Here is a 24,751-nt window from a genome sequence, read left to right as displayed (position 1 = left end):
CAAAATTGCAGTGGAGTCCTTTACATATGCTCTCAACTTTGGTACGGTCGACGAACTGCAACAGTGGTTCAAGGATAGATTGTATCCTGGACACGATCGGTCGCCCGGGTGGTGGATTAATACCTTTATGTATTTTGGGGGTGGCATAGAGAGCAGGACTCATGCAACTGATGATCTGGTTACCTAAATAACTGTTCAATAGACAAGTGTGAACTGACGGACTGATCAAGTCCTTGATTGTTAGGTTTTTAGGCCCCTACACATAAGGAGCCGATTATCTTTTAATACCAGTACAAGTTTATTCAGATACTCAGCAGCTGATACATTACTAGTTAATAAAGGTGCATAAATTCCAGCTATCAGTGAGTTTAAGCACACTTAAGGATTAGACATCTAATGTAGCATGTCCAACAAACTTTGTAAATAATTACTTGTAACTGGCTTTTTAGTCAAATATTCTTGTATAGGGAAAGTCTCTCCACTCTATCCCTCTTAGATAGGCGGTGCAACACCCGACCTCTAGGAAGAGTGTCAGAGATAGGGACAGGGTGTTCTTCCAGCAGGCACAGTGTGTGAGAATAATTAGATGGTGACACATATGTACTATGTTATTAGTATGTTTACTCCAAAGACCGTGATAGAGTGTTACAACGTTGCATGATTAACGGTAGAAATGCAAGATAGACCATCTTTAGTTCTTCCCTCTGTGTTTCACTTGTTAAACCTATTCCAGTTCAACCAGGTTGCAATTAAAATGTTTAACCTCCTTCTCTCATCTCTTGACTGTCTGCTATCCAGGAGTGGTGTGCTGCCAACAATCTCTGCCTTAATGCCAGTAAGACAGATTCTCCTCATCGGCACACCTGAACCCTCCTTTCCCGTCACTCTCTGGCCGGCGTCCCTTGGACCTCTTCATGCTCCCACCTGTGAGGCTAAGAACCTCGGGGTCATCAACTCCACACTCTCCTTTTCTCCTCACATCTCTAATGTCTCTAAGAAGTCAAACTACCAACTGCACCTCCTCAGAGATATTCTTCCTTCCCTCTCCTTCCCTAGAAGCTCACTGTCTCTAGAGCTCTGGTTCTCTCTAGGTTGGACTACTCCAACAGCCTCTTTCTAAATCTGCCTGCTTCTACTCTCCGCCCTCTAACTCGTCCAGAACAGGACTGCGAGACTTGTCCTTGGCCTCAAGCCCAGGGATCGTATCTCTCCAGCACTGAAATCTCTGTATTGGCTGCCAGTAGCTGCAATGATTAAGTTCAAGACCCTCTGCATTGTCCATAAGGCATTCTGCGGCCTGGGTCCTCAATACCTCCAACTCTCTCTTCATAATCCTACCCGAGCTCTTCGGTCTTCCACTTCCAACCCCCTCCGGGTCATTCGCTTCTCCAAGCAACGAGTTGGTGTAGATCTCCTTCGGCTGGGGCCTCCCTCTGGAACAGCCTCCTTGCCTCTCTGAAATTTGAGGAGTACCATCTACCATTCCGTAAGCACCTCAAGACCTTCCTCTTTGCTTCTGCCTTCTCTCTTCCTTTCCCCTACTGCTTTCCCATCCGATACTGCACTGGTCACATGGCTACCCTCTGATTTCGGGCCCAGGTCCCTGCCCGCCCAGCTGCACACCCACACTGCCTCCAGGCAACCCTTGCACTTGGGTCTGTATCTGTAACCCTACAGTCCCCCTACCTGCACTTTTGGACACCTGCTCTATGCACTTACCCTTGCACCTGCCTGCCGCATTTCTTGTTTTTGATCCCATGTACAGCACTGCCCCCTCCACTTTCCCGACACTTTTCCCATCCTCTCTCCCTATGCACTTGCACAATCTCAATGTCACTTGGCCTAGTAAGGTTGTTGTCTCGGCCCTCCCTCTGTTCCCTCTTCCTTGCCTCGTTGTGCCTTGAAACACTTGTGTCTAGGTGCATTACAAATGCCCTATCATAACCGATCATAATTTAAGACAATTATGTTATTTAAATACTACAAAAACATTTAATTTACCAACTCAGGTTGTCCCATTTACTTTACTCACTATAAAAACGCCATTTTCTTACTTCACCACCATAACATTTATTGCTACTACCATCATGCGCTAATATTAATAATGTGATATAGTTTAGAAATAAACTTCACATAAAATATAAATGTACATACTTAAATAAAACAATTTTAAATCTAATTTCAAATACAACAGAAATGAAAACCTAATATTTACAGTGAAAAAATAAGGTAAAGTAAAAAAGTAATTAAAAAAATATTACATAGGAAATATCCCGGCTTAAAAGAAACAATATAAACCAAATCATATCTACAAATGTATAAAATATACTCAATCAGAATAACAAAAAAAAAAACAATCTGGAATCTCAGATTTTCTGCTAACAGCGGCTAGATAACTCATTGCATCTAGAGTCTTTATTTTAGTTAACACCTTCAAAGCTACAAAAATTAGTTCAAACAGATTCCCAATAGGGTCTCGATAGCTAACCATACATTGTACATTGCAATGAAAAACGTAATGTTTGATGTGTTAATGCACGCTGCCAAAAGGCTAATTCTGCTATGTACTCCTTGTTATAGATATGTATTAATAGCCTCATAGACCTTGGTAAGTATCGTTATCACTTTGGATAATTAATCCCCCCGCCTATAAGGCTATTGTATAAAATCTTTACAGTGGGACTCAAAAGTTTTCTCACTCATTGGAAACGACAAATGCAGATCTCAGGCTAGCTTAATATATTTCTTAGAGATCTATAAGGTGTGCTACACCGCTTACATCTGCTTCAGGTCTGCAAGGGGAGTACAGATTCAGCACTGGCATTTACAAAAAAAAAAAAAATGTGCATTCAATCCACTATGCGATAAATTGCCAAGGGGGAGTCATAGGATACGGCTCTTCCTCAGTCGCTGGTCCTCAGTAAGGGATCAGTTAAATCAGTCTCTTCGCCTCATCAAGTACCACAGGATCAGTAACGACCACAGGACTGTTATTTAGTGAAAGGCAACTGTATGCAAATGAGATGCAAAACCGTGTCTGTAACAAAGAGTATCTGCTCTCTTGTGGACATTTCGGATGCCGGGGATGAGATGGTAGAGTTTGGTTGTTTGAATCGTAAGTTGCAGATGAACAAGTTACTTACCAAACTGGTAACGTTCTTTCGATGGGATGTTCCTCCGACGTATTCCTCATCTTTGATAAATCCACTTTCAGCTTGCTGGCCACGAAAAAAGAAAAACCACAGTAGAGGGCGCTGCGCATCGACGTCCCTCCAGTCAGTGTCCCTCGAAGGTCTCCGTATCGGTGCTGACGTCCCCATGGGTATAAATAGTCTTGCGCAGTGTCCGTTGCTCAGTTCCGTTTGGAGGTGCTGTTCTGCTTTGCATGAATTGGTTAACCTTGAAGGAGCGTAGGCTGCAAATACAAGGGAAGTTTTACTGCGGGGAAGGGCGAGAGTGGCAATAAGGAATACGAGTAACATCCCATCGAAAGAACGTTACCAGTTGGTAAGTAACTTGTTCTTCGAAGGGATTGTGTCCTCAGATGTATTCCTCATCTTTGATAGACTCCCATAGCAGTAGTACATAGAGGAGGCAGGAGTAAAATTAAATGTTTCCCTTTAAAGATGCAGAGTGCAACACAGCTTTTCCAAATGTCATCTCCTGGCTAGAGGAGGAATCAAGACTAACATTTAGTGAAAGTGTATGATGACGACCATGTAGCAGCCGCACATATGTCCTTAATTGGAACTCCTCTTTGAAGAGCTGAAGAGGCTGCGACACCCCTGGTTGAATGAGCCCTGAGGTGTTGAGGGGGCTCTTTTCCTGCCAATTTATAGCATTCTATAATGGTTAAAATAATCCATCTTGAAATGGTTTGTTTTGTAATGGGCAAACCTAATTTGTGCCCTGCATACCCCACAAAGAATTGGTCTGCTTGCCTAATCTTTGCAAGTCTGCTAATGTAAAAACTTAAGGCATGCCTTGGATCCAGCCTGTGTAATCTCTCCTCCCCTTTCCCTGGATGGGGAGGAGGATAGAACTAGGGTAAGGTTATCTTTTGTGTGATGTGGAATTCTGAGACCACCTTTGGGAAAAAATTCGGCTTCACTTGTAGAACAACCTTATCTTTGTGAAAGACTGTATGTGGAGGTTTAAGATAAGGCTTGTAATTCGCTCACTCTTTTGGTAGAAGTTAAAGCCACTACAAAGACTGTTTTAAGAGTAAGAAATCTTAATGAACAGGAATGAAGGGGTTCGAATGCAGTACCCATTAGAAGTTTCAAGACTAGGTTTAGGTCCCACATTGGAACTTGAAAAGGAGTTGGGGAAAAACAGTTAACCCTTTCAGAAATTGAATCATTAAGGGCAATTTGAAGTATGAAGGCTCCTGTGCAGTGCGTTTAAAAATTGACAGCGCTGTGAGGTAGCCCTTGATTGTGCCAACTTGAAGACCTGGAGGGCGCTAGAGAGCCGTCCAAGATGGCAGCTTCCCAGTGAGCTCCGTGTAGCTCCCACAACAATCTTGAAAAATCACTGCTTCCATGGTGTTTAAATAACTTGCCAACACCATCAGCAATACTGCGCAACGTTTTAACTCCAAACGCGGTCTTCATTTCACCTGTGGCCTGCTGACTTAAACCAAAAATCCGGCGGAGAAGTATCCCCCCTCCCCACCTGCATGGAGCCGGGGCCTCAGACTGCGGCGTCTCAGGCTTCGGAGGCGGGCGAGGTTCACCCCGAGGTCGTCTCCTGCCGTGAAGCACACCAGAAAGACGCTGGTCCCGCACTGCTGGAGGCCCTGGGCGGCGGCGAGGCGCTGTGGCTCGGACGGCCACTGCGGCTGGGGAGGCCTTGAGGGCCACGGGGGACCAGCGCGGGGGAAAGCGAAGATGACACATCGCCCGGGAGAGAACCAGGTAGGAGCGCCCCCAGCGACTCCACAAATACTTACCTGCACGGCGAGCCCCCCTGCCTCCCCGGTCTTCCTGAGTGACACACCGCTCTCCGACGGCCGCAGAGGCCCCAGACTCCCCCTACGGTCAGGGCCTCAGGCCTTGTGAAGGAGTGGGCCCCACATCGCCCGGACGAGCTCCAGGAGGAATCTACACATAAGAGGCCCCAGTGACGCTGCAAACACCCACCCACGAGGCGGGCTCTTGTGCCGGCCCGGCCTCCCAAGGTGGTGCACAGCCCGCTAACGACCGCGGGGGTCCCCTCCCTACCCCGACTCCCCCGGGACCCGGGTTCTCGCAGAGACCCAAAGCTCCTTGTCATGGCTGTAAAGCTGCCACTATAACATAGAAACTGCCTAAACAACAAGAGCCCGCCCGGATCACCCCCAAGGCAACGCAAGTAGCCGAGGGCAGCGAAAGGGCCACGCTATCCCTCGCTGACACACCTGAGTGAGCCCTCACAGCGACAAGGCCACCGCCAAGCGCAACCCCACACCGGCAGACTCAGCTGGCAAATGCCAGCTCCTAAGATCGAAACAGCAGCAGTATCTTTAGACACCCTGAGGGGCCTCGTACTCTAGCAACAACTCACCCTGCCTGAGCCTAAGAAGACTGAGCCGGTCCCCCTCACCCAACCCCTCCACCAACATAAACAGCGGTGACCACCACACACCACGACCGGCACAAATCCCCAGCCCAGGAAGAGAACAGACGTGGACCTCCAGTTGGAACACCACCACTACCACCACCAGCGGCCGATATCTGGCGCCTCGATCCCACACTCCTCCGAGGCCACGGAAGGTACAACAGAACCAGACAAAGCTCAGTAATACAGCTCCCTAACCCGTCAACCGCAGTGAGGAAAAGACACTAGTTATAAGCACAGGCACTCAGCCAACAACTCCAGACCCGTTCCAAGTTACCACCAGAGCATAAAAGTGTCCACATCTACACAGGAAATGGGGAAAACAGATAAATCACAAAGCAAACTTCGAACCCAGCTCCTCCACCAAAGCGCCCAATCCCAACAGTAGATCACAATCACCCACAGAGGCGCCGCCACAGGAAGAGGAAGAAGTGCAGGACTTCAACATCAGAGAGATCCTGTTGGACCTGAAAGCAGGAATAGAAAGTCTAGGCTGCAAATTGGAGACACTCCTCAAAAGTTGACCTGCTCCAACACCGTCTGGACAAGCACGCAGACAGACTAGACGCAGTAGAACAGCGAGTATCAGACCTAGATGACGGGGCAACATCCCCAACGTCCAGACGATCCTCCTTGGAAACGCAAATGAAAGCAGTGTGCGCCAAAAATGAAGATTTAGAGGGACGCTCTCGCAGGAATAACATCAGGATTGTTGGAGTTGGGGAACAACAACTCACGATCAAAATGGGAGAACACGTGGAAAAAATCTGCACGGAGCTATTCGGAACAGAGACCCTCTCCAAGCTGTTCGTCATAGAAAGAGCGCACAGAGTCCCCAACACGAGACCAATCCCTGGGACAAACCCTCGCCTCATCATAGCAAAGCTGCTAAATTACAAAGACCGCAATGCAATACTCAGGGCAGCCAGGGAGAAAGGAGACCTCCAATTTGAGGGAGATAATTTACTATTCTTTCCAGACTTCTCCCAGGCTGTCCAGACCCAAATAAGATTATACACAGCCGTGAAATGCAGATTGCAAGAAAATCAAATACAATACTTAATGCTCTTCCCTGCAAAGCTTCGTATACAACATGAAGGCAGAACCCATTTCTTCAACACACCAGAGGAAACCTAGACCGAGCTGGATGCAGCCCCGGCTCAAACATCGGAAGACCGCAGAGAAGAGACCGGCCGAGAAGAAACCCGCCATAGAACCACTACATAAGAAACGTAAGGCAAACTCACCAAGCCACTACCAATTCCACGTGATGATCACCATGGAACAAATTCACGGAATTAACAGGGAGCCGCTCTTTTGGGGGGCTACCAGCGCCCCAAGCACAGCAATGCTGACTATTTTGTTTAGAAGGGAACATTCACCGTGGGCCAGTTGGGGGTTGTCCACGCAGGGGAGGGAAGTTAATTTTACGAAGACGCCTGTGAAGACACTATCAACTGCTCACCCACGCACCATAACTTCCACACAACAGAATGCCATCATGATAAAAGCAAACTCCGCCAGACTCCGGCACGTACCCAGACCACAGCCATATCGAAATGCCCAAGACTGGCTCACATCAAACCATCCTCCCAGAGGACAATGACAGTGTTTAAAATCACCACCTGGAACATTCGGGGTGGTAACCAACAAACAAAAACCAGGAAAATTCTCCAATATCTCCGTAGACACAAAATCAATGTTGCCATACTACAAGAGATCCATCTCCTCCCGTCCTCGGAACAACACTGGGCCAAGTCCTGGGGATGCCACAGATACTTCTCGTCCTACTCATCCTATGCAAGGGGAGTCCCAATCCTGATCGATAAAAGGGCAAACTTCAGCCTAATTGACTCAAGGAAAGGCACAGAAGGGAGAGCCCTACTGGTGAGAGGGATATTGGCAGGGAAAGAAGTAGTCATAGTAAACTCATATGCTCCAAACACCGATGGGCCAAGCAACTTCAACTGGGTGATGACCCAACTAGGAAAGATCAACGCAGCGACCATTATCTGGGGAGCAGACTTCAACACACCACTGGATCCCAGAATCAACAAATCCCACAACACAGCAGCAAACCCATCTAAGGCAAGTCTTCAAATCCAAGAGATCTGCCAAGCATTTGATCCATCTGACACATGGAGACAATAGAACCGGGATGCAAGAGAATATACTTTCCACTCAGCTGTTCATAACACTAGCTCCCGGATAGATTATATTCTGGAGTCTACCCACAGCCCATTCAACTGGGGCGCGAGTCAAATACTCCCACGATCCTTCTCAGACCACTCAATGGTGACACTCAATGTCACTATCTGGCACCACAACACCTGGTCTCAATTGGAGGTTCAAGCCTGTCTCACTAGCCGACGCCGTGTTCGCAGCAGAGCTACACCCAAAAATAACATTTTTAGAAATAAATCAGTGCTCTGTGGACTCAGCTAGCACCTTATGGGAAACATTCAAATGTTATATACGAGGAGTTTGTTTGCGAAGGAGAACGGCGTGCTAAAACTAATAAGCAGAGAACTGGCCAGTAGCGAACAGCGCCTGAAGGAAATGGAGCTCAAAATACACCACCACCCAGGACCCAAGCACCCAAGCTGAATTAAAAGAGGAACTACTGAAGTTCAAAGAAACGGCCGAACGCGAACTGAAATTTCTAGGGCACAAATACCAGATCCGTCAATACGGAGAAGGGCAAAAACCGGGTGCACTGCTAGCCCACCTATTAACAATCGATAAGGCCCCCTCCCGCATGGAACGCATCAAAGATGCACAAGGAACACTAGTCTATACGGAAGAAGAAATAGCCAACGCGTTTCGCAACTTCTACCAAAACCTGTATAGCTCCAGAGGCAACATAAGTCCAGAGGCAATACAAGAGTTCCTAAATGACACTGAACTATACTGGGCAGCCCATGAGCTAAGGGAACCTCTAAACACACCTATATCACTAGTAGAAATTCTGGAAGCAATTAAATCTCTCCCCAATACTAAAGCGCCAGGCCCAGATGGACTCACAGGGGAGTTCTACAAAGCCCACGCAGCCTTTGTAGCCCCTCTCCTACTCTGTCTATGATGAATCATTAGAACAAGGGAGCCTCCCCCCCACACTGCGAGAAGCCAACGTAATAGTCCTCCACAAAGCGGGCAAACCCCCAGAAGACTGCCCATCATACAGACCGATCTCCCTGATTAATCCAGACAATAAGATCCTGGCTAAAATCTTGGCAACACGGCTACTCCCCCTAATGCCAGCCCTAGTACTTGGTGACCAAGCCGGATTCATCCCAGGATGTAGTACAACCTACGGCATTAGAAGGCTATTTGGCGTCAGAGGCCCTCAAACCAACACAACAGGCAATAGCAGTACTGCTCGACGGCGAGAAGGCTTTCGACTCAGTGGAATGGCCTTACAATTTTGCAACACTTAGACAAATGGGGCTAGAGAACTTTATCAAACTAGCATCACTGCTATACAACGACCTGCAATCCTACATCACACTAGGAAACACAAGGATCCTCAAGTATTAAGCTAAAGCGCGGAACGAGGCAAGGTTGCCCCCTCTCAGCCCTCATCTTCGCCCTGGTAATGGAACCCCTAGCCTTGCGGCTTGGATCCAACCAACTGCACAGAGGCCTGAAGCTAGGACCCCATAGACTAATAGTCTTCCTCTATGCTGACGATGTAATGCTATTCGTGAGCAACCCTCAAACTAACCTCAATCCAATAATGCGCTAAGTGATCGAGTTCAGCCAAATGTCCGGCCACAAGACCAATCACTCGAAATCAGTGGTGTTCCCTCTGACTCCAAGTACCACCGAGTTTACAGATGATCACAGATTCAAATGGGAAAAATCAAAAGCCCAGTATTTGGGTATCTGCATGTCCCTCAGTCACAATGATATATACAAAGACAACTACGTAACACTAGGCTCCCTGCAGGAACTGGTTCATAGATGGAAATCACTGTCATTAACACTATGGGGTAGAACCTCTAACTAAAGATGGTCATCCTCCCCCAAACTCCTATCTATTTACAAATATTCAGCTGCTTATCCCAAAGTCCTTCCTCCAAAAGGTCAAGAGTCTCATCCTAGAATTACAATGGGCGGGAAAGCCAGCACGTGTAGCATACAGAACACTAACATTACCAACCGCAAACGGTGGCCTGCCACTCCCTGATATAGAGAAATACTACTGGGCAGCCCAAGCTCAATTCCTGAGCCACTGGTACACGACACTTCACCCGCCCACATGTACAAGTAGAACGTGCCCTCGCATCCCCCAATTTGCTAAGAGCCATCATCATCAGTCACATCCCGGTACCACATAACACGGTCTTATCCACGTATGCGATCTGGAAAAAGATCGCCCACAAATACGAGATAAGATTCTCCCACCTATTACCAATCAAATTCATCCCGGGCATTCCCATTTCAAATGAAAAAGTATTATTTATATGGGCGGACAAAGTCAACATCCAAACCTTTGGAGACCTATTCCCAGAGGGCACCTTTCTAACTCCACAAATGGCCAAAGACAGGAGGAAACACCTCACTCGATATATTCCTATACTTCAGACTACGCCACACCCTACAAACGATGTTCCCTTCATTCCCCAAACTGCCACCAACCTGGGACCTACTGCACAACGTAATCCAGACCCAGGGAGAAGGGAGACTAGTTTCACTGCTATACAAAACCTTGTTGTCCACACAGTAAAACTTGACCCTAGGGTGAAGCAGAAATGGGAAACCGCCATTCAAGAAACAATACCCACAGAAGACTGTTTCTATATTCTCCATCAAACCCAAAAGGTTGCATTAAATACTCGGTATAAATTAATCCACTTCAACTTCGTGCATCAAACCTACTACACCCCAGTCAGAAAACAGACATCACCCAGAAATGTCGTCACAATGCGAAAGATGTAACACTGCAAATGCAGACTTTTTCCACTTAGCCTGGAACTGCCCCGGAATACACCGATTTTGGACCACCGTCCTGCAAATAATAGCCGACATCATAGGGGAAACAGTCACCCCCACTCCCATTGAGGGCCCTACTCGGGTTGACCAAATATCTGCAATCCGCAACATGTAACCTGGCAGCCCTTCTTTTGGTACTGGCACGGAGGAGACTCACGATGACGTGGGGCCGAGGCCCACTACCCACAATCGAAGCCTGGAAAAAAGACATTCTATATTGCCAAGATATGGACAACGAATTCATAAAGGCACTACCACTTCATGCACGGCCCCCCCAACATCTGGGGGCCATACATACTATACCTGTTGAACAGCGCCGAGACAAACTCAGAAGCCCCAGAAATGTAGACACAGAGTATGGGACAACGAGACTCGGATATAGTGCTAGTGACGGATAACATCATGGTGGATGAGAAACAATTTTATGTTGTCCCAAACGGGCGTCAGGGGTGGGGAGTATTTGAGCAGAGCCGTTTGAAAGTTGTTATGGTTTTGGAAGCAAATGTACATGTAATGTATGCAAATACCGAAAAATAAAGTTTAAAAAAAAAAAACGACCTGAATTTGCTAAAGAAAGCAAAAAAGATAACACCATTGGTGTATTAAATGAAAAGGATTCAATATTCTTTTCTCTACACCAGCTGCAAAAAAATTTCCAACGGCAGCGGTTTAAAGATTTTGTTGCTGGCCTTCTGGCTGAAAGCAACACCTCCATTACGTCATCCAGGAGATCCCAATCCTTGTATCTCAGCCTTTCAGAAACCAGGCGTTGAGGGTTCTGATATCCGGGTGGAGAACCTGACCTCCCTTCTGCGAGAGAAGAGCCTCTCTTTGCAGAAGATGAATCTGAGGACAGATGGACATGTCTAGAAGATCCGGATACCACGTTCTCCTGGCCCAATCCGGGGCAATTAGGATCAGGGGTTTCCAGAATCTTCTCAACCTCCTGATCATTTGAGGAATGACGGGGACTGGAGGAAACGCGTACAGCAGTGGAAACTCCCAGTCCACTATGAACGCGTCCCCTAGAGCTCCTCTCGGGGGGAAATTCCCTGGAGCAATACTGATCGCACTTCCGGTTGATATCGGTGGCCAACAGATCCACTTGAGGGGTTCCCCAAGGGCAAAGATCTGTTGAAGGACTTCCTGAGCTAGTTCCCACTCGTGGGAGGCTGCTCAGAGCGTCCACCATCAAGTTCTTCTCCCCGGCTAGGTGAACTGCTGATAGAGAGATTCCTTCTTGAATTGCCCAAGCCCAGAGCTGCATTGCCTCTCTGCACAGTGGCAGTGACCCTACACCTCCTCTTTTGTTGAGGTAGTGCATGGCCACTCTGTTGTCCGTCATTATCAGGACATTCTTTCCCTGTACTGATGGCAGGAAAGCCTTCAGTGCTAGTCTGATCACTCTCAGCTCTAATAGGTCAATGTGTAGTTTGGACTGTGGTGGAGACCAACGACTGCTGATGGTCAAGTCGTTGGCATGGGCTCCCCACCTCGTGAGTGAGGCCTCCGTGACTACTGTCATCTCCGGCCATGGTTGCCAAAACTGTTCTCCTTCCAAGATGTTCTCCTGACAGGCCCACCACTGAAGGTCTCGAGCTACTATGTCTGGAATTCGAAGGAGATCTGACATCTTTCCTGCGAATTGTGACCACTGGGTTCTCAACGGCCACTGGAGAGATCTCATACTCAAGCGAGTCTATGGCTTTTTGTCCGAAAGGTCTTTTAGTTCCCCATGTTGAACATCTTAATATGGGTGACAACATTCATAAAACCTTAGACATTGGGAGAAATGCAAACCCTTCTAAAACAGACTTATAAAGCTCGAAGCTCCCCCAATTGATATGATATGGCATTTGTAACGCGCCTATACACAAGTGTTTCAAGGCGTGACAATTCCCAATGGTACAGTGAAAAGGAGTTTCTGAATAATACCGTAAACTCCGAAAATCTTTAGTTCTCTGTGCAGCTTGTTAGTGGAAATTACCCACACCCGAGGGAGACTGGAAAGCTTAAAAAGGCCCCCTCAGGTGCAGTCCACGAAGACAAAAAAGCAGTAGTCGTAGGTGGAGTTGTGAACTCTCCACGCTGCGGCAGAAGCAGAAAATGGTGGAGCGAGAAGACGCTAGGACCACTGTCGAGCAGGTCCCGAGAGGGTCCTCTCCTGCAGAAGCCTTAATTGCAGAGGTCACGCAGCGGGAAGTGTCTGAGAAGGAAGCTTGCCCCCCTGGAGACCTAGACTGCAGACGCTGCGCAGAGGGAAGTGGAAGTTTACATGGCCTCCTCCATAACAAAGCGGTCTCCAGTGGCATGCAAGCACCAGACAGCCTTTGGAGCAGAGGAAGCTCTGTGTGCGAGTGGTGCAGGCAGCGGCAGACTGGAAGCAGCAGATTGCCCGACAGCAAGGAGCAGCTGAGACAGAGGACCTGGGAGAAGTTAAGGAAACAGATGTACATGCCATTCCCGTTCACCCAGCTATTTTGACACTGGAGTGCTCCGTGACTGCTCGCGTGTTCAGAGGAGGTACTTTAAACACCAGAAAGCAAACGTGTAGCAAGAAAAATACGAAAGAAGGCAATTTTGAATATCGAACTGGCAGAAAGAAGAGCAACCATTATTTTGCAACACAAACTGACTTTAAGCATGAAAGTTTATTTAAAAACCAGCAACAAGTTAGGGCAATAATTCTAGAACACAATGCAAACTACCATTACCCAAGCCAAAAGAAAGTTAAATCAAGGCAATTTAAACGAACAAACATTGCCAAAGTCAGCAGCAGGCAAAAGAAAGTGCTACCGTTTGTAAAGCTTATTGCACATGTTTGAAGCAGTGCATAAAAGAAGCTGGTGTAAACTCACACTGCCAAAGATAAGGAAGAATCGGAATAAAACCATTGTCAGTATTTGGTTAATGAAGAAGTGAGGAAACAAAAGTGGCAAGAAGGCTGCGCGTCTAGTAAAGGTTACTCAGGAGTGGAGTATAATTTGCAGATTTTGGAAATCGCAAAAGTATAAAAAACACCACTGTGAATCTCATCTTCCCTGAAGAATTGCTTAAAACCTGCTTTCGTAAAGCAAGAGACATGGCGAAATTGTTGTAAGCTTATTTTAGCCACAGAGGCACTTTTGTTGACCTGGCTGGGGAGTACACTAGGTCAGAGGTTGTGGTAAAACTTTAGTCTGTTCGGGGCAGAGGAATGTAGCCTAACAAAGAACTTTGAAGTAGTAGGCCTGGCATGGGAGTAAACCAGGTGCAATTGAAGTAGTAGGCCTGGCCTAGAAGTAAACCCAGTGGAAGTTGATGAAGTGCTGTGAAGTGGTATTTACAAATCCTCCTGACAAACTCATTGCTGAAACAAGAATTGTGTAGACTGCTGCAGAAGTGTTTAACATCTTCCGAACAACCCTGACAAAAACAATTTATGTTAATGAACTATGGAAGTGTTCTTGGTTTATGAGAAGGTTGTTTGAGTTCTTACTATTACAAGTGGAAGAGAAAGAACCTTTGTTGAACAATTCTGAAGTGTTGGAACTTTTCTCATCAAGTTGGAATCACAAAGAACGGTTTTGGAACTTTGGTACAAGACAGGATTTCCTTATTCTTTTGGAACTGTTTTAACAGAATCCTGCTTGAATCTGGCGAAGGGTAATTCACACATATTACAGGAGAGACAGTTATCATATTGTGAACGTGTTATATGTTTTGCTTTTGAACTGCCATGCACAACCTTGTTTTATTGTATGCATAAGTTTGAGGGACTTTAACCTTTTGTTAGAATGTTTCCTTTAGTTAATTTTAGGCAAGGAGATCCTCATCAGCTTAGGGATAAGTGTAGCGTTTATCCAACCTTTTGAGTTAATAAAAATGGCACCTTTTGAAAAACCTTCACAAAGTTGTCTGCCTCACATTTCTGACACCCGACACCTTTCAGACATTGTGGTATTTTGGTATGTTGGCTTTCAATACCTTGTAGCTTTTTTGGTACTAGAAATATCCTGGCCACATTTGCATCCTTTTCTTCCCACATTAGGCAGCCTTAACGCCACAAAGGATTTGTGGTTTGCTGTAGTGGGGTGTGAGAAAATAACAGTAACAGAAGCTTTGTGTTTTTTCAGAAAAATGCCTATAAAATGATCTATGAAGCAGCCTGTGGGTTTTTTCTTCTAAGAGCTAGGAGCAAACGGTTTGCAGTTCTGAAATCGCCATTTTCCAAACTTTCAAGAACAGGTTGAATGGCAACAAAACAAATATTTGTCATAAGTGTACCATCATGCGAGAGGTAGGTGATTTTTACCCTTTTTCTTTTCTTTTTTTAATAGGACATGCTTGCCTGGAATGGAAGAGGGGGGCTAGTAAAGCTGACTGGGAACACGGAAAGGATGAAACACGTGTCTGGGGTTGCTGTTGGTACTTAGTTTTTCTCTCTTTTTTTTGAGAAGAGAATTACCTGGCATTTCTGTGCTGGACTGCCCTGATGGTGAGCTAAAGACTCAGGTTGAGAATCTAACCCGGGATAAAGGCCGGTAATGAGAAACTCCCAGGACCCCTTCTTTGAGCACAGAAAGGCATACATATCTGAAAAGAAGATACAATGCCAAGTTTAGGAATTTGCACAGATCAGACAAGAGCCTTTTACAATTTTCCTAAAAATGACTGAAGAAAATAAGTATGTGCTGGACATGTAAAGTAACAGCTTTCATGAATATTTAGAAAAGCAATGCACCCCCCACCCAACCACCTCCACTCTTCTACTTCGGAAACCACACATTTTCCGCAATGTTTCACAAAACAAGCAATACCAAAAACCAAGCCATGGTACTTTTGCCTCTGATCTTCCCCCCCCCCTCCAAGTGTCCCCCCCACCAATGTAGTGTAATGTGTTGCTTTACTTGGGGGCAAAACGGCACCACTTTGCACCCCCAAAGAAGGCAAAACAACATTTTGCCATCTTTGTGGCAAAGGTCATGGTGTGGTGAGGGGCCGTTTGGCCTGGGGGGCCCCTATACCCCAAAATAAATTCCCTGGGGTTTGAGTGGCGATTGCTAGTCAAGGATTGAATGCTCCCCAACCAGAAATATGCTTGTGTGAGGGCTCGTTGGAAAGGGGAGAGTCTACCCTTTCCAACAAGCCCTCATAGGAGCAAGTCGGGTATCAAATGCCCTCCAGCGCGCAAAAGCATGTCTGCTAAATTTACATGCTAAAGCCTTTTGGCTTCAGCATGTAAATTTCATTGCCCGATTACATCAGCACACGTAGCATGCACCAACGTCATCACAGCAGCCCCCCCCCACCACCTGCCAAGGCATGGAAGGGGAAGCTGCTCCAGTGGGGGCGATCTGCCACCCCCAAAAGGTAAGTAATGCAGAGGAGGAGGTAATCTCGCCTTGCGTATTTAAGGGGTTAAAGGAACATTGTTACATAGTGACAAAACGACTCAGTGGGCTTTCCCCCCGCCCCCCCATGTCTATATGGCCTTGTTCCATTTCAGATCCAAGTTAAATGGCCTTGTTCCATTTCATATCTAAAGTTCTTACCATGTTAGTGTTCTCTTGCTTTGGCTTCTCCATGTTTAGCTCTAGGTTTACTATGCTAAATCCTGTTCTGGGTCAGCCTGAATGACCTCAGCCATTCCATAAATTTGAGTGGAGATGGTTTTGTCCGTTTTAAACTTTGAGTAACATTATCCCTTACCACATTACCCTCGGCCATAAGGTGGCAGGTAGCATCCCACAAAAACTTCCAAATAATAAATTAAGCGGCACTTCAACTCAGGTAAAAGGTCCAGAACACCCAAAGATGACATGCACATTTCCTCTAGTAAGCAGACTAAGCCCCTGTTGGACACAAGAGCCCCATGCTGCCCTCCATTAACAAGAGTAGTTAACTGCAGCCCAGGTTGGGAAGTATAGACAAAGCTGAATTATGCAGACCACCACCCAGAAGAGCCCAGGCTCCATCCCAAGAGGAAGCCTGCGTCACACACCACTAGAACTCCTATGGCAATCATTTTAAATAAAGAAACCTAGTGCAATTCATCTTGCCGATGCCCTTTCTATGCAAACCAACACTATGCAGCTCAGGTATTGGCTAATGAAACAGACTAAGCTAGCACAGACATGAGGTGTGCTGAAGGTGCTTCCCCACCCTTTATAAGCTGGATTCAGCAGGACCTGCCAATAGCCTTTTGTCAAGTCCAAGGTGGTGATGAACTTTCCCAGGCATTCTATCAACTCGTCGATTCTGGGCATAAGATAATTATCGAAGACAGAGATCGAGTTTAGTCTTTGAAGGTCTAAGCAGAATCTCCAAGAACACTCAGCTTTGACCACAAGAATGATAGGGGAGGAACAGGGCTTTCTTATGGCTCTATTACTTCTAGTTTTAAATTTCTCTCCCTTTCGTCTGCTACAATTTTCCTACAGACCCAAGTGATTCGATAGGGTTTAAGTTTGACCAATTGCCCAGAGGTGTTCCGATCGATTGGAAGACATTTTTAACCCTCCATTTTTATTTTATTTATTTATAGAGGGCGAGACAAAAGCCTCTAGACATGGAGGCACTTAAATGCGACAACAATCAACAAAAAAAGAAGATCAGGAAGGTTAGCTAATTTGGAAGTAGTATGCAAGAGTCTTAGATAAACAGGCTGAAATACGCATAATACAGATACCAATTCAAACCAATCAGAAGATGCAGAAAAACATGAATGCATTAATTAAGCACAATCCTTGGGTAGGAGGCAGATGACCTGTTATTTCGATTTTTATATGAACTCAGAAACGAGGGGATGTTACTCTGGTCACAGCCTATAATAATACTATCTGCGTTATTCCCGGTGGACCAGTCCTTAATCTTAATGTGCAAACTTCGCGGAAGTCTAAAGTCCTGCCCTCTAACACAGTTAGGTGCAACACTGGAGTGTGGCCATGACTAGACCTTATTCCCCCAAGTGCCTGTAGTTTCAGCCCTCTCCGGCTTGTCTACATTTGTAATAACAATATTTCTACAGTCCATAACAAGCTCTCTTTGGGCAATGTCAGTTATCACCGGCATCCAAGACTTTTTCGTGCGGTTATCTTGACCGCAGGAGAAACTGGCCAGTCTGGGTGAGGGATATATTAGCTTTCTGGTCTTTTGCAAGGGTAAGAGAAGCTCACCCAAGCTATTTGCCGCAGCCAATGCCACAGCACAGTCAGTATCACAACACAGAGGGAGATAGAGATATATTGGTCTCATACTCCACAGTTGAAGGGCTGGTATTTATAGTTGTACTGGTTTGACATGCTACCTCCCTCGTTTTTAAGTGTAGTTCTAACGAATCACACTGACATGGTACATCCATTCTGTCCGAAGGGGCATGTGAGGAAATCTCAAAGGAGTCCAACCAAACACTAAAATCCAAGACGGTTTTGCACAGAATCAAATCATGGATGATCTTTTATTTCGTCGACTGCCAAACCTCGGACCCACTAGGGACAGAAAACAGATGCTTAGTTCCAGAAAGGGGCTAGGTAATAGCTTCAGCAATCATTTGTCCATGCTTTTTAATGGGGATTGTAGCACCTTCATCACAACTGAGGGCATTTGGACAAGAAAATCAGATTAAGGACAGATTTTTCATCGAATAAACCAACCATGTCCTTCTGGAAAACAGCTTTATCCCTCCGCAATACTGAAATTGCCAATGGGCTATCCAAACCAGCCCCCACATTTTCATCTGCAGAATCCATGCTCTCCTTACGAAGGCGCCGTCTACTTGGGAATGGGACTCAGTTAACAAACAGGGCCTCCTTTTGAGTATGCATGCTCTAGTGCTAGGCATTATACAAACCATAACCCAAGCTCAGGCCCCTTAGCACAAGAAGCCACAAACGCCCACTCACGTATCTGAAATAGAAACCAGACCCAACTGTTCACGGAAAGCAAAGGTAAAGCAGCCACCCAAACTGGGCAACGATATCTCAGGGTTATGGACTGCATGGCAATATGCAGAACCACATGAGATGCAGTAGCACATGAAATGCAGTGTTCCACTACCAGCTCACCCCGCCGCTCACCTCACCTCTCACCCTTTGCACCACAGCCATGTGAAGCAGCAGCCAGTGAGCAAACAGGATGTGGCGAGCAGGAATGGGATGGAAGAACAGGAGACTCGAGGAGCCGCACAGGAAAGCACAGCATGCCATACATGAGATTAGAGAAAAGGATCTCAGATCATGACAGGCTGTCAAGCCGCACTGCTAGCAGCAGCTTCCAACGGAGCCCTGCCAAAGTCTCAGTCTGTTGACGTCTCTGTAGAAAGATACCCGATTCTTCTAAACAAGACTTCAGGCAATTGCAGCAGTAAATCCTTGAGGTCTGTCTGTTGCTCCCTACAGAGATTATAAGGAATCGGACTGGACCTTTTCCATGCTTCACCAGGATCGTACCCATAGTTACCATGCTTTGCTCTATGGGATCTGATTGTCAGGATTTTAATAAGCTTTTATCATAGTTTTCTTTTTGTCTTCGATCAGGCTGGCAGACCAGATGAAGACCTTTAAGATCCAGGATTTTATAGGGTCCATACCAATCTTATTCTGCAAAGTGGGTAGTGATACAAACACATGGTCACCTACCAAAAACGATGTAGCAACTGCCTGGTGGTCATAGTTTTCTTTCTGGTGTTCTTGAGTTTAGGACATGCGGGTGTTAATCTCTTCCACTACTCATATGTAGAATTATACCTTGACAGCAGCTTGAGATATGGGTAACTGAGTTAAGTCTCTCTTCCCAAGTTTTCCTTGGCATATCGAGCACATCCCAGGCTTCCATGCCCTATAACAACTCAAAGGGGGGCTGGGGGCGTCCCAATGAGGATGGAGGTGTTTTCCCTACTGCGAATAGGGCTCGGGTATCATTAGGCCCCAGTTCTTCCCATTTGCCTCTACTAGTTTCTTCAAAATATGATCTAAGGTTTAATTAAAGTGTTCCACTAGACCGTCCGTTTGCGATTGGTTGTACAGAGGACCATAGCATCTTAATATTCAGTATTTCCTTCACTTCCTGCATAAGGGGGGATGTGAAGGTCATACCCTGATCTGTTAATATTGCCTTAGGAAACCAGACCCAGGAATGGAAGGAAATTAAGAGTTTCAGAATCTGCTGTGTAGTATTGTTTTTTCTGGGGAAAGCTTTGGGATATAGGGTAGCATAATCTAGGATTACGGGAATGGATTGGATACTCAGTGGTCCCGCAAGGTCAATAGCTATACGTGAGAAAGTTACTTCAATAACTGGTGAGGGGGTTGTATGAGGGCTCAGGGTACCGGGGAAGTTGAGGTCTTCGAACAAATGTCACACCTGCTATCCTAGGCTTCGAAATCAGCGTAGAAACAGGGCCAATTAAACTTGCCATGGATCTGGTCCTGTGTCTTCTCCGTCCCTTGATGTCCTGTTAAATGGGAATGTACCGGTTCCAGGACCATCTTTCGGTGACTCTGCGGGATGACTAGTTGGCTCCTCTGGTACCATTTCTTTGGTAGAATAAAGCCATAAGGGTCGGTTATACACTCTTCAGTTCGGAATATTTAACTTTGTTCATTCTCGGTTGCACAAACCAAAAAAATAAAAATCCTTCAGTGCATGTTTTTTTGTGACCTTTTGTAAATAGGACACATCCTTGCAGTATTTTCGCAATGCTGCCCTTTTCCCCATGAATGTATTAAGCTCATTACTGATGTTTCAGACGGCTTCATGATCTCAGTGGGATTTTGCTGAAAGGGTTTCCTGGCTTAAATTACCTCAGACAACCCGATTTCACAACCTTAATCAAGTATGAGGACATTCTGGGAATGTCTCTGCACATGGCAGAGATCTGCAGTGGTGGCACCTATTACAACAAGCATTGTGGAAGCCAACAGTTGTATAGTTTGTGTATAGTCATGCAATAAGTAGTTTGTCAGGCACTACCCCAGTGGTACTACCTGGCCATAAAATGTCAACGGTATTGAAATGGAGAGATTACTGGGAACACGATGGCAAACTCCAATAAACGAGCCAACAGTTGGCTTTGCCAATGCTCGTTTTCAACAGAAATACAATAAAGTAACAGATGTGAGAACACAATGCTTCTAGAAGACTGTTTAGAAATAATGCCAGCCCCATAAAAGCCCACGTTGCTGTTACTATGTGGAAGAACTAGCACAAAGATCCCCGGAAGGTGTGTTTTGGGAAGGATTGAACAGATGGGAGGTAGGAATGTCCACAGAGATTAGCATGGCCACAGTATGTGAATCGGTGGGTAGAAAGCTAATCACCCCCTATAGTCTGTGTGCCCTTACTCATGACGGTTTGCACACAGAATTCATGTTATTCTTATTCACACTTTTTTCCTTTGGTTTCAAAGGCTCTGTCCTCAACTGGCTATCCTCTTACCTCTCTTCATGCTCCTTTACTGTCTCCTGGGGAGGTCGCTCCTCTCCTACATATCCTCTTGAATACGGTGTACTCCAAGGGTCGGTACTTGGTCCTTTCCTCTTCTCTTTACACCTCCCTCATTGCCCCTGTAATCTCGTTTGGTTTCTCCCACCACTTTTATGCCGACGACACTCAACCCTTTCTCTTTCTCCTCCTCACCCGACCTTCATCAAAACCTCTCCTCCTGCCTTACTGCTATTAAAACCTGGATGTCTTCCCGATTTCTCTTAACACGGACAAAACCGAAATTGTATTCTTTCCCTCTAACTCTTCCACCTCCCTCCCCTCCCCCATTCATTCACTTTCCTCCCTCCAATCTTCCTATCTCTCTTCAAGCTTGTAATTTAGGGGTTCTCTTTGACTCCTCCCTCTCCTTCTCCCAACATATTTCCCTCACTTCCCGCACCTGTCGCTACCACCTCTTTAATATCCGTCCTCTCACCTTCCACGCTACTAAACTCTTAATCTCCTCCCTCATCTTCTCCCGCCTCTTCTACTGCTCCTCCCTACTCTTTGGGCTTCCTACTTCTCACCTTGCCCCTCTTAAATCCATCTACCACTCTGCGGCTCGCACCCTCAGTCTACTTGCCACCTGTGACTCCATCTCTACCTCTCTCCCTTCTCTTGGCTGGCTTCCTTTCCATTCCCAACTTAAATTTCAATTTCTCTGCCTTGTCTTTAAATCTCTCTATGGTCCAGCTCCCCCTCATCTCTCCTCCCTTCTCCCTTCTCTCCTTCTACTCTCCCTCCCGTTCCCTTCGATCAGCTGACCACTTCCTTCTCACTGTACCTCCCTCCCCCTGTGCCTCTTGCTTCCACTCCTTCCAACTCCTAGAACCTCTACACTGGAACTCCCTTCCTCTTGCCTCCGCTCTACCCCCACCTTCACCTCCTTCCGCTCTTCCCTCAAATCCCTCCTCCTCTATTCTCCTCCCTGAATCACCTCCCCCCTCCCGTTTCCCCCTCTCCTCCCCATTCTTCCCCCAACTACCCTCCCTCCTCACCCTCCTGCTTCCCTCCTACCATTTTTCACCATTCCCCTCCCATCCACTCCCTCCCACCTTCGTAAATAAACTCCCGCAGTTAATTGCTCTTTTCATTGTTTTGTCGATTGATTCATAATGTATTTGCTTCAACTGTTTATGTAATATGTTGTTCAATTGTAAAGCACTTTGCGTAAAGTGCTTAATAAATCAATAAATGTTAAATGTTATACAAATGTTATGCCCCAGCTCCCTCTCCTTCATGCCCAAATACACTATGCCACTCACACAGCAATTTAAAATCCGTCCCTACAGACAAAAACAGAAATCCACACCCAATGTCATACCACCTTAGCACCAAGGGCACACAAGGCTGTGTTCTGGATATAAATCCAGCTATGTCCACTACACAGACCATGAAGAAACAGATCTACACACAGTACCCCGGTACTTCCGAACTACACGTATCACGGCAGCAAAAAACATCTTGCGTCGCCCCCTCCCCCTCACAAACTTTGTCTTGTCCAATGCAATGGAACGCTAAAAACTCAAGTCTTACCCTGGTGAACATTACGGCCATGGAGTGCTGGACGCTGGAAAGAGGTTCAATACGAATGCCCTGGAAGGGGCTGGAAGACACCAGTTTGGTCCAATCCAACTGCAGTGTGCTTTCTGCACTGTTTGTATGCACAAGAAGCATTGTAGGAGCGCCCAGGGTGCTCCACACATAGTGAATAGTGTCCTTCTGCCCCACAGCACGTATATGCAGGAGATTCACTGTTGTGCCATTGTAAGTGGAATTGAACTGTACGTGGATCTGAAGGGAGGAAAGGAAAAAACGAGTTATTAGCATTGATTACGTTGGCTCATCATAATCATCACTCCAATTAAAAATTCTCCCTGTTCGCTAGTGAATTTAGTTCTTGTGAGAAATGTCGGTCAAGGGAGGCTCTCCTCGAGGTTCCCACTCGCCTACACAATAAGACAACTACTCATGGGGTAGAGAAGTACAGGGAAAAAACGGGTGGCCGTCCGCCATGAAAAAGTATTGTGCCTAGGCTTGTGAGAAACAACCTCTAAAACCACACAAACAAACGTCACTGCAGTACAATGGAGAAGGAATTTGACAAATGTGGAGTAAATTACAGGTAACAAGTATGACACGGATTCACTCAGCTATATGCAAACCAACCGTACGTGGTCAGGATCAATGAAAGTAAAGACTAGTTCAGGAAATATGAGATCAGCACCAAGGCTACAATTTCCGACTAAACTCAAATTAGCACCCTGGGTGGACATTTCCCATTAGCTCAGCCGATGAGTGGGGTGGCGGCCCAATGATGGTACTTGAAAGGTTATATGATACGCATGCTCATCCATGAAAACATGGCAAAAGGTGGTGTTTAAGTCTAAATATAGGAGGGCTAGCTCCGTGAACTCATGATAAAGGGTTTGTTTCTGTATACGAAGAAAAAGTGGCAGAAAAGGCCAGCAGGATACAGCGCATAGAACGGTAACTTATGTGGCTGTGATAGGGCTGCGGCTGAGAGCTTGAGTAGGAGCCTGCCAAATTCCCACTGGAAATTGGAATTAGAGAAAGAAAGGGTTTGCTCTCAAACTGCGCACACACATAGAATAATAAGCAATTGTAAATTAAATGAGTGGTTTTAATCAGAATTGGTGCAGCCTGACACGTGTTTCGAGCTTCCCGCTCTTCTACTGAGGCTGCTTGTGCAAAATTATAAAACAATGATGTACAACGAAAACATTTGTTAAGCATGATTCAATAGCAAAACAAACCAGTCCCCAGACCCAGGGCAAGGAGGCAGTTAGGGTTTGCCAAACCAACACATTGAGTATATTGTTTAAAGTAACAGACAGTTGCAACGAATGCACATATCAAATCAACCCAATTCAAAGAAAGAAAATGAAAACACAAAAAGTGCGTAATTCGGTGGAAAAAACATAACACATTATAAAACAATGAAAAGAGGGAGGAGAGAGAAAAAAGACAAAAGAACAACAAAATTATTCAGTGAGAGAAGATGCTCATGGTAATCAGCCAGAAATACATGTATAAGGCCACTGACTGTTAAAATTGTACCTTAATCTTGGCTAGTGTGTATTTTGAATACTAGAGAAAAATGCAAAATTAAAAAATGTTTTATCAAGTGGCAACTTAATGAATCGAATACGATAAAAAGAGGGGTTGCAAATATGTTGCGTCATAGAAAATTGTTGTAATATTATATATATAGTTTTATCCCACTTACCAAAGGTAGAAGTTGAGTAATCTGACAAAGTTAGGCGTGGGCTCCCTATAAAGCAAAAGACGGGATGGCTATTTATGTAGGAATCTGACTGACTAGATTTCCACCTAGCAGTCATTTGAAAATAAAGAAAAAAAAAAAAAAAAAAGAAGGAAATGACATACCATTATTTTGCAGTTGCACGAATGAATTTTCAGTAAATTATTATCTTGCTGCAGCACGGGCAGGAAACGAAGAATGCAGGTGCGGCAAGAGCCAAAGAAAACAAAGCAACAAGAGGTCAATTAGCTAATTGAGTGGTTTATCTCTGTGGACATCTGAAGCAGCAAGAATTCTTGCTGGAAGGGTCCGTGTACAAATTGTCAACGTTGACTCACCAGTACTTTCACTGCTATGTGGGGAACTGGAGCCAAACGGGAACCCTCTGTGTGCCGAGTATAACTC

At 45.8% G+C, this 24,751-nt stretch overlaps 1 protein-coding gene across 1 annotated transcript in view; it reads right to left on the bottom strand.

Moving 5' to 3' along the window:
- The window catches only part of GLMP (glycosylated lysosomal membrane protein), a 238,211-nt gene that overhangs the window by 129,053 nt on the left and 84,407 nt on the right, over positions 1 to 24,751 (bottom strand). Inside the window, exon 2 of the mRNA XM_069607109.1 lies at positions 22,597 to 22,854. Within this exon, the coding sequence (XP_069463210.1) occupies positions 22,597 to 22,854 (258 nt within the window). The remainder of the gene's footprint in view (positions 1 to 22,596; positions 22,855 to 24,751) is intronic.

Source organism: Ambystoma mexicanum, chromosome 1p (genome assembly GCF_040938575.1).
Source record: "Ambystoma mexicanum isolate Mex_15411 chromosome 1p, UKY_AmexF1_1, whole genome shotgun sequence".
NCBI lineage: Eukaryota > Metazoa > Chordata > Amphibia > Caudata > Ambystomatidae > Ambystoma > Ambystoma mexicanum.
This window is presented reverse-complemented; position numbering and strand designations above follow the sequence as displayed.